The sequence below is a fragment of the Lathamus discolor genome, chromosome 1 (assembly GCF_037157495.1).
Source record: "Lathamus discolor isolate bLatDis1 chromosome 1, bLatDis1.hap1, whole genome shotgun sequence".
NCBI lineage: Eukaryota > Metazoa > Chordata > Aves > Psittaciformes > Psittacidae > Lathamus > Lathamus discolor.
In genome coordinates this window covers 133,672,328-133,682,771 of record NC_088884.1, presented here as the reverse complement: position 1 = coordinate 133,682,771, position 10,444 = coordinate 133,672,328, and the positions used below count along the sequence as shown (strand labels likewise).

General features: G+C 41.1%; 1 protein-coding gene across 12 annotated transcripts in view; it reads left to right on the top strand.

Moving 5' to 3' along the window:
- Window positions 1–3,576: 3,576 nt before the first annotated feature.
- Window positions 3,577–10,444, top strand: part of PCM1 (pericentriolar material 1) — a 44,675-nt gene continuing 37,807 nt past the window's right edge. For 8 of the 12 annotated variants that reach the window (XM_065696338.1, XM_065696348.1, XM_065696296.1 and 5 more), the window contains exons 1-4: window positions 3,578–3,851; window positions 7,922–8,040; window positions 8,617–8,862; window positions 10,006–10,278. In XM_065696338.1, the coding sequence (XP_065552410.1) occupies window positions 7,945–8,040; window positions 8,617–8,862; window positions 10,006–10,278 (615 nt within the window). In that variant the 5' untranslated portion in view covers window positions 3,578–3,851; window positions 7,922–7,944. Of the gene's footprint in view, window positions 3,852–7,921; window positions 8,041–8,616; window positions 8,863–10,005; window positions 10,279–10,444 lie in introns of all 12 variants that reach the window. The other 4 variants (XM_065696303.1, XM_065696287.1, XM_065696263.1 and 1 more) reach the window with 3 other exon arrangements.

Genomic DNA, 10,444 nt, shown 5'->3' with positions numbered 1-10,444 from the left:
ATCTCCTATTGCAGAATATAGAGAAATGGTGCATTTGGTGAAGGCCCAGAGTAATTTATTTTGGTTTTAGAAAATTATCACAAGAAGTTCCATTGCTGACATTTGTCTTCTATTCATTAACCCCAAGATCATGAAAAACATTAGTTAAGCTATGTTGTAAGGAAAGGTATACGGCAAGCAAGTGACTTGCTCAAGATCTTAGTGCAAGTGCCAAGAAGAGAACATGAACCTGCCCATTATTTAGCTGAGGTTCGTGTGCTTTTCTGGGGTCTGACCAGGTTACCTAATACCTATCTCCCAATTAGTCTTGTTTCCTTTATTGCTCTGGTGGCTATTATGCTTGAGTGGATCATCAAAAAATGCTTTCTTCTTCATCGGTAGAGAATTGGCTAATCCTTGACCAGCCTCTTCGCTTTTGGCTCTTAAATGCCTGTGCCTGTGTCCTACACCTGTTTAATGTATTATCAGATCCCATGGGGATAAGTGGACACTTTATATTCCTGTATAAATCAACTCAAGACTCTTTGTTAATGCCTTAACAGATCTTTCCAATCCAGTATAACACAAAGAAAGAAAAACTACCTTTATTATAGTAGCCTGATAGCCACTGTGTAGCCACATTATGGTAATCATATTTGACCAGTTTCATTTTTGTAGCAAAAACCTCTTTGTCACAAAATCAGTAAAAAAAGAGCATAATTGCTTTTTGAACCGAATGCCCTATTAATTAGTGCCTTTGTTCCAGGGCTTTTAAAATATCTCTTCCCACCCATTTATCACATCTCCCCTCTCTCAGAGAAACTTTAATTCTTCACTTCTTGTTTCTAGTCCTTACTTGCATGTATTTTGTTTGCTTTCTTTCCTTTCACTCTGGAATAATAAAGTAAAATTAACATGATACAGCCAGCAGACGCACAAGGAAAAATTCATCATGTCTCTGACATAGCTTTCAATCCTAATTGAATTGGGCTATCTCAAAGATAATCCATTCAGTTTCTGTGAGGGTGCATTCATTATTATGTGTGCTGATGGAAGCACTTACAACGGAGATCTTTGTAGGAGGAATTAGCTACTGTCAATCTAGAGGCTCATTAGCGTTGATATAGGAATTCCCCCAAAAGATTTATTTTTTTTTTTTTAAACAAGACATTCTTTAAGCCCGATTAGTTTTGGCTCACAGTCATTACCAAATCCTGAGATGTTATCTAATAATAGTAGTAGAGAATCACCTACTGGAAATAATGCTTCTTGAAGTGTGTTTAAACCACGACAAGCGCAATCCATGATTTCTAAATACCCATTGTATAATTTTTCAGTCCCTATTCCCCAGTGAAAAATGGCTTTGAGGAGCTTTATTTCTTTAGAACTTTTTTTTTTTTTTTCCCAAAGAACAAGTTTGAAAATTCCAGAAGAGGGACAGAAATTAAGAAGACAAAAATCAACCTGCAAATGTCAAGCAGGAACCAGAGCAATGGAGCTGTAAGCTTCTGTGTGAGACATGCTACCAATATATGACAACCTGTAGTAAGGAAAATATGCTGTTACGACATATTGGGGACCATGGTAAAAACATTGTTACTAAAATATACTGAAACATATTTAACTTACTGTTTTTCCTTAACAACTCATTATATTTTTACATAAGTTTTTTTGGTTTGTTGTTGTTTTTAATTTTTGCCCTGCAGGAAATGATAGGAATGAGGGAGCTGTACTTTAAGAATAAACCACTGCAACAAAAATAATGATAATCATTGTATTAAGGCTCTATTTTCTCTTAAATTCTGCCTCCATCTGCCGGGCAGTGGGAGGTATGCCACTGTGACAGTATAAAGCATCCTACCAACAGCAACATTGCCAATATGGTGCTGAATAACCAGACACACTACTGGAGGCCAGAATAAAAAAAATATTAATTAAAAGTATGATTAAAAAAGCTGATAAATTAACTTCTTTACTAGCTTCAGAATTTCAGGAGAAATTTACAATTACATAGCGAGCTTCCATCAAGTTGTTGCAGACTGCTTTCAAAGCAATTCCAATTATGGATATAAAGTCATGTAGCCCATAGCAGAAATGGGACAAAAATGCTGCTGTAACAAGCAGTCTTATGCTCACCTCTTTTACACACTACAGGTTGTCCAGAACAATTCCTTTGATACAGGAGCATCTGCTAGCGAAAACAATAATATTTTTATTTAAATATTTTGTATTTCAAAGGTTTTCCAATCATTTAGTTCCTTTTCTAAATTTCAGACAGATTAATGTCTTGTTGAAAAAGACCAGTGTGTCATTTATTTTTTGGTGGAGCAAAATATATTGGTATAAGTACTAATATGGGGGACATGGGGATTAACTACATTTCCATCTAGTACCAGTAGAATGTTTTTCACCCAGGATGAATTTTGAGGCCTATGTGAATATTTAATATTTCTGCTTTAGAAACTCAGTGTAAAGGAAATGCTGAAAATGGTAACTTATTTTTCCTATTCTGACAACAAGGGACAACCTCTTCAAATGCAAGAAATATAAATTATTATCAGCCTTATGGAATCAAAACTTGAAAGTCCTGAGTATACTACCCAAGTCCAGCCCTTGAGGACTAACAACAGGAACTTCTACTGAATATTAAGTTCATCTGCCTGGAACACCTGGGTGATTAGAGCATAACAGTAAAGCACAGCATGACTGTTACCGACAACTCTTCTTAAAATGCCAAATCCTCTAGATTTTCCTAGTATTTTCCCAAATGAAAGCTTAGAGAACCTATAGCCATAAACTCCAAGCCCTAAAGCAAGTATCAAAACACAATGTCACTGCAGAAAAAGAAGGGAAAAAAAGCTAGATAGGCTTACACCACCTTTTCACAGCTGCATATACACCTTTCACTTCTTACAGGAAACCAAATGCAGACAGAAACAGACTCTGGAAGTCGATGCTGCTCTGAAGGAGAGGGACTTCTTACAAGAGCGTGTAGTGATGGGACAAGGACAGATGGGTTTAAGATGAAACAAGATAGATTCAGGTATTAGGAGAAAGTTCTTCACAAGGACAGTAAGACACTGGCACAGGTTGCCCAGGGAAGCTGTGGCTGCCCCATCCCTGGCACTGTTTAAGGCCAGGTTGGACGGGGGTTTGAGTAACCTGGTCTAGTGGAAGGTGTCCTTGCCTGTGGCAGGGGGATTTGAACTAACAGATCTTTAAGGTCCCTTCCAACCCAAACCATTCTATTATTCCATGACAGCATCTGATCCTTGTCCAGCGTTTTTACATGATTTTTCTACTCTTCCACTTAGGTAAACATTGAATTCATCATCATTTTCGTATTTTATTTCCTGTGCAAGGCGAGCCGCCGACACCCATAACCCTGTCACGGGGCTGACACTGCCCGTATCCTGACTGGAAACTACCGCTCCCAGGAGGACCTGCCGACAGGCGGCGCCGTCATCTTCCGCTCCTCCTGCGCTGCACGCTGGGATTTGTAGTTTCAGGCTCCCGGCCTGCCGGGCCGCTGCTCTGCGCCGCACCAGTGAGGAGCGCCGGAAGGGGCGGGAGGCGCGTGCGCAGCGCGGCCAGGCCAGGCAAGGCTGGGTGGGGTTACCAGGTAACCGTAGGAGCCTGTCCGCGGGGGTTGTGTCCGCGCTCCGAGCGGAGTGGCGGTCAAGATGGCGGAGGCGGCAGTGGAGGCCGGGCTCTGAGTTCGTCTGCCAGCCAGCGCTGTGCCTTGGCATTGCGCGAAGCCAGGCCGCTGCTCTTCTCCGTTGGCGGAACGTGAAACGCTCAGCCGGGCCCTACGGGTAGTGAACGGCGGTGGAGGAGAAGCCAGGCCTGGGTGACCTCCCTTCCGCCGCGGGGTGAGCTGCCCTCCTCTCCCCTTTGCGCGACGGGTCGGACACCTCCTCTGGCTGGCAGCGGAGCGCGGGGAGAGGCGGGGGCCGCCTCTGGGGGGGCGCGGGTCCACCCTGCCCTGCCTGGCCTCGGCTCTCCTGCAGGACCACGTAGGTGGGCACCCGGCCGGCGGGGAGACAGGATTGGGCTCGGTGCCCGAAGTGCCGGGGAGGGGGGTCCGGGGAGACAGGGGAGCGCGGGGCCAGGAGGCCCAGGGAGGCCTTGTGGGTCGGGCGGTCGCGCCTCTCGGCCGCGGGGCAGGGTGCGTTACTCGCTCTCCGAGGAGACGCCGGCGGGGCAGGGGCGACGGCCGCGCTTTCGCCTGAGGCGCTTTGAGCGGAGCCCGCCCCGTAGTGCCCGGCGTTTGTTTTGGCGCCGTGAGGGAGCGGGCTTCGCGCGCGCCCCCGGAGCGCCTGTACCGCCTCCGGCAGCCGCTCGGCCCGCGGAGCCGCCGGGGATCATCACTCCCAGTGCCGGCGGCCTCGGCGGCGGAGAGACCTGCCCGGCCGCGGGGGTGGAGCGGGTCGGGACGGCAGCCTGCGGGGCGCCGGGGTGGAGCGGCGCGGCAGCGGTGGGCATCCTTCCTGTGGGCCTGGTGCTGGGAGTAATCCGTTCTCCTAGCTCGATGCTCGTGTGAGGGCTGCCTGGTGCCGCCAGAGAGGGCTTGCGCCTTTGCTCCTGTTTGATGGTGCTATGCAGTTGGCGATACTCTGTAGCTGTGTAATGAGTTAATGCGAAGTTAGTGCTCGGTGAGGAGCGCGTGCCTTCAAAAGCTAAACGTAGAGAAATGTTCGATGCCGTTTTCAGTCTTTATGGCTTTATGATGGCTTCCTACAACATTGTGTTTTCAATTTCAGTTTTGATTTTCAGAAGTTTCTGTGTGTAGGATTAAGTGATCTTCAGAGCTCTAGCAGTTCTCTTGAATGCTATAGGAAAAAAATGTCAAAAACAGCTCCACTGTAGGAAAAAAAAAAAAAGCCTTTTAAAATACGTGTCTTTGTTTTTGTTATCATAAAATTTCTGAACAGTTTGCATATTGCTGTTATATGTACAAAATACGTTTTGGCTACACTCTTGTATGTTTTTACTATAACCTTGCATGTTTTCTGAGCTTATTTCTATAGAAAATATACTTGAAAATCTTTTTCAACAGAAAATACACGTTAAAGTTTTCTGGTTTGTTTCTTCAAGCCCCCAGTAAGGGGACTTGTAAGGCAGTATGTGCATGCTCATATTAGAGCTTTTCTACAGGTACTATAATGTGCAGGAAGCTGAGATTGGTAATGGGTTGCTGCATGCTGAAATAGCGTAATGGGAGGATCCTAAAGCTTTTATAAGAGGATTTCTGGAAATAGCTGGTAAAATGAAAAATAAGGAAAAATACAAATTGGTGACATGGGGGGAGGTGAAAACCACAGCTTCGTGTGGAAGAGTTCATCACTAAGAAAAAATCTGTCTGTAGCTCTTTGTGTTTTCTGAGTTGGAGGAGTAAAGTATCATCATAGCTCTCTGAGCCTAAGTTCACTTGAATACAACTCATTTGGAAAAATCGGACACTTCAGTATGAATGTTTAGGAAGTTCTATCTCGAAAGGCATGGTTCTGTTAGAACACTTCAAAACCTGCTTGCTGTAAGTAATCAGGATGCTGTTATTTTTGAGCTCTATTAGTATATGCCTAATGTCCTTTTTGAGAGTATTGTTCAGAGTGTTCCATCTGTGGCAGTGAATTTACCTCAGAGGTAATTAGAGACTCCTACAGCAAAGACAGTTGAAGATAGCTTTTGTGAAAGTTTTATATGAAATAAATGTGAACAGTTGCTTGTATTCTGTAAAGATGAACGCTGCTGTGTCTTGTTTTTACAGTGGAAGGTAGGGAAAAACTTCTTTTGCTACTGTTTTAGTGGAATTATATAACATGATGATGAGAAAACAGCTTACTGAATTGGACTGTGAACCCAGATGGCCTCTAATCTTGTGGAGATGAACTCATTATGCTTGGTGGCATAGGTCAGCATAGAGTGCCAGTTGAAATGCTGGGTCTTGGATATCTACAAGGCTGAGCAGTTATCTGTAACTGGAGTAAGTTCTTAAGAAACATAGCCGTTTTCTAAAATAAACTAAACTGATGACAGTGCCTTTGGTTTGAATGCTTGTCCAATTTAGTTTGAGTTGGCAAGAGAGCTTTCCTTTCAATTTCTCGTAAGATGCTTTTGCTTCTAACTGAAAACAAAGAAAATGTGAAAGGCGTAGTGTCCTTATTTTGTAATCAAATCTGACAGTTCACCTGAGTGAAAGATACACAAAAGGTGTGGTTTTACACTTGTCCTGTCTGGGTTTCACTCCTCCTGATGATATGGCTTTTATTTGTCTTCCTTAAGCCTACAAATCGTTCTTATATAGTGATAATGTTGGCTAGATCAGGGAGCTTAGCCAGCTGAGAACTCACATGTTTTTTTAATGTTGGTTTTATTTGTTGGCTAGCTAGGTTACAGATGGTACCCTGCAAATGCATGGTGTAGTGGACACTTCTGTTGAGAGGAGGAAGGGAGTATGGATGAATGTGCAAAGACAGTAGGGCACAGGTCTGCCAGTTCCCAAAGTAGCAGGCTCCTCATTATACCTGTGTTGTGATTCTGATTGCGATATGCAGAAGCTGAATTACTCTGAACTGTGTTTGTGTGACTTGGGTGCAGACGTAATGAGCATACCTTGTAGATCCTGTTTCCGTAATGATACAGTAATAGGCTGTGTTTGCATAAAAATACTTTGTGCAAGTGCTGAGAGGGCTGTACTGTATGATTTTTCTTGGAATAATATACCTAAGACATACAGGTGTAAGGGGTACTAGTACAGTTTTTAAACTTAGTTCAGGATTTATTGCCTCCCCCCAAACCTCCCCTGGAACTGATTATTAAAAAAATCATTTAGATACTTCTTAATTTTGAGTCTGGAGCTTTAGATGACTTTTTCACCTGTACTGCATGAAAAGTAATAGTAGATAGGTTGTAGTAAAATGTTTAGAAATAAGCTTTTAATTCTTCCCTGCCCATATGAAGATGAAGCTAGGATCATGTCCTAATGTAGCAGTTAAAACTAGCTGGAAAACGTAATTCTGTGCAAGACTGTTTTTCTTCCATGTCTATAAGGGAATTTTATAGCTGTTACAAAGGAGAGGTTTGAAGCTTTGTGCAGTGAAACTGTGTCAGAAGCACTTGGGCTACAGGGGTTTTTATTGCAGCCTGAGAGTATATATGGTTATGTATTCTTTGCCTTTTTGAACAGGTTAATTTTTCTGCTATAAAGAAATACTTTTTTTTCTGATATTTCAGCTTTAGCAACTTTTCCATTACTAAAGTCAAAACTAGAAGTGAAAAGAAAACTGTTAACATACAGATTGTTTTATACTGCACAGAATGACACTATTAGAGAGCAGCAAAGCTCTAGGAAACCCAAATTACCTTGTTTGGTTTTGCTAGAAACTGTGGTGTAAGTGGCACAGCATTCACTGCTTAAATAACTTAACCTGTAGTGAAGAAGGTAAAAATCCTTTTATAGATGGGTATTTTCTGTGTATTGTGTCATGTATCCCCTTCACAGCCCTGCTTTCAACATATTGGTATTGACATAAATGCATAAGTTTGACATCCTAGGTCTCCAGGCTCCCTGTATTGAATAGAAAGTGCAGGCTTTAGCAATCCCAAAGCAGTCTTTCCAAGCACTGTAATGTGTTTTACAGTGAGGAAATTTGAAAGCCTAAAAAAAAAACCCAAATCTAAACAATTCTAAGAACCGAGATTTCAAAACCAAAATCCTCAACCAAACCAATCCACAACCACTTGTTTAATTTTTTAGTGCCAGTATCTGTGTTGTTCTTACTGTTACATTTTTAGCAAACAGGAGGTCTGTTTTCTAAAATAGCCTTGTGTTTGCATTTTATTATTAATGCATAATGGTTAGATTATGAATCTTTCAGATGTTCTACACAAACTGATTTTAATACAGCACTTTTTTTTTTTTTTCAACTATTTCTTTTAGATTCTTTTTACTGATTGCTTGACATGGCAACAGGAGGTGGTCCCTTTGAAGAAGGCATGAATGATCAGGACTTGCCTAGCTGGAGCAATGAGAGCCTTGATGACCGCCTGAACAACACGGTATAATTAATCTTATCTTTCAGTTGCCACTTTATGCTGTATGCTAAAATTCCCAGGTAGATACTGTTAGTGGCAGGTAACAAAGCAAAACCCAAAGCCTTGTCAGGAGAGTTTTACAGGTAGCAGAACCTGTAAAAGTAAGGTAGATGTAAGCAAGCAGTAAGTGCAGTTCAGAGGTTATGTGAAGTGTTTTGAATAAATAAAGTAGCTAGACACAAAAGCATTGTAGATGTCATGAAAGTGAAAACTCTGAAAGGTGTAAACTGTTGAAGAGTCTTCAACAAAGGAGAATAATAGAATTTTAGCTTCATTTGAAATTAATATGCTACATTCTAGGATGAAATGGGTTTGAAATTTCCTGTCAAGCTATTTCTAATGTATGCAGTGGAGAAAATTGTATTTTGTAACGTGACATTTGCTTTAGAAAAATTAGTGCATGTTTTTTATTGCTTTTTATTTTAACTTCCAAAATGGAAGTAAGCTAACTTTCGCTGAATTAAAACATTTACTTTTTAATCAATCAGGATAACAAATAGGACTTTTTTTTTGTTTCTGTTCCCTCTGCTTCCCCTTAAGGACTGGGGAAGTCAACAGAAGAAAGCAAACAGATCTTCAGAAAAAAACAAGAAAAAGCTTGGTGGGGAAGCTGAAACAAGGCTTACTAATGATATATCTCCAGAATCCACACCTGGAATGGGACGACGGAAAACCAGAACTCCTCACAGTTTTCCTCATGCTCGATACATGACCCAGATGTCTGTTCCAGAGCAGGCTGAACTGGAAAGGCTTAAACAGAGAATAAACTTCAGTGATCTGGATCAGGTTTGTGTGAATAGAATGCTAGCTGCCACTATAAATGTGACTACAAAATTTATTCAGCTATCTCTTAATAATTTGACAGATGAATAAAGAAAGCTTTCATAAAGGATTGAGGTAAAAAAATGTTCATAGTCACTGTGGAAATCAAATAAAAATCCTGGTTTTGAACTTGAGAAAAGTATGGAAAGTTTAGGGCCATCCTTTCCTGTCCTTGAGGGTGTGCTAGCTGCCTTCACTTTCTTCTATTCAATTATTAACAAATTCCTATGTCCTCAAGTTGGTATTTCTTACTCATCATAATTGTTTGGCCCTCAGAAATACTTGTTACCTTGTTTTGAAAGTCTGTTCTTAAACTGCCAATTTGTGTTTCTCAACTTTGTTATTCTTGTGGATTAAGCAAAAGAGTAGCATTAAAAACTGCTCCTTGCGGTAGTGTAGTGAAATGCATGGCATGAATTCTTGAGCCATAAGTATTTCGGGAATATGGCGCATTCATCCTTCCCTTGTCCAAAATGATGAAAACTATAAGGGGTTAATTCTTTGACAAGGAATAAATTTGTGCTAACAGTTTCAGAATAGAGGCTTGTTCATTTTTGTCAAAGTTTGTTGTTAACTTGTTTGGGTTGTGAAGGTTCTTTTGAAATGTGATTCATTGCCTTGACTTAGACTATGAAAACTGGGCATAACTTCCTCCCCAAATGTATGTTACAGCAGCAAGTTACTATTCAGAAGTTTGTAAAGAAAAGTTGAAGTTATGAGGTTATCATATTCTTCAAGTGAATATGCAGCTCTTTTATTACTGTTATTCTCTCCGATGTACCTGGTGAAGTAGGATGCCTTTTGCTGTAGTAAAGGTGGATGCCACAGCAAGGATGAGCAACTAAGCTCTGAGGAACTTTAGAACCATTTTGCTTCTCAGCTATTCTGGGAGGTTGGGCTTGCTTTCTGAATGCTGTGTGGCAAAAATCTCTGGTACTGTCTGTAGTTAGTTTTTGGCTAATCTGTGACTAATAAGGTAACTTTAAAATCAGGCTAATAATACAGCAGAACTGGTAATCCAAGCAGTGAAACTAATCGGTATTCAGAATATATTGGAGGGAAAATTAAAGGATTAAAACAGTTGTTCTTTTTTTTGTTTGTTTATAGAGAAGCATTGGAAGTGATTCTCAAGGCAGGGCAACGGCTGCTAACAACAAACGTCAACTTAATGAAAATAAAAAGCCATTCAACTTCCTGTCACTGCAAATAAACACTAACAAAAGCAAAGATCCTGCTTCAGGTTCCCAAAAAAAGGAAAGTGGGGTATCAGTGCAATGTAAAGAGTTGTTCGGAGCTGCTCTAAGCAAGGATTTCTTGCAAAATTGCCAAGTCTCTGCTCAAGAAGATGGAAGGGGAGAAACAGCTATGGATAGTAGCCAGGTATTTACTTATCCTAGAATATCTACAGAATATTAACTGTCAGAAAGGTTTTAATTCCCTTGTTACTTTCCAGTCGTTTTTCTAAATTTCCGAAAAGTGTAACTTCATTGAAAATACTTATCTGATTCTAAAAGGCAACTTGAGGAAAACATGAAACCAGACTTAA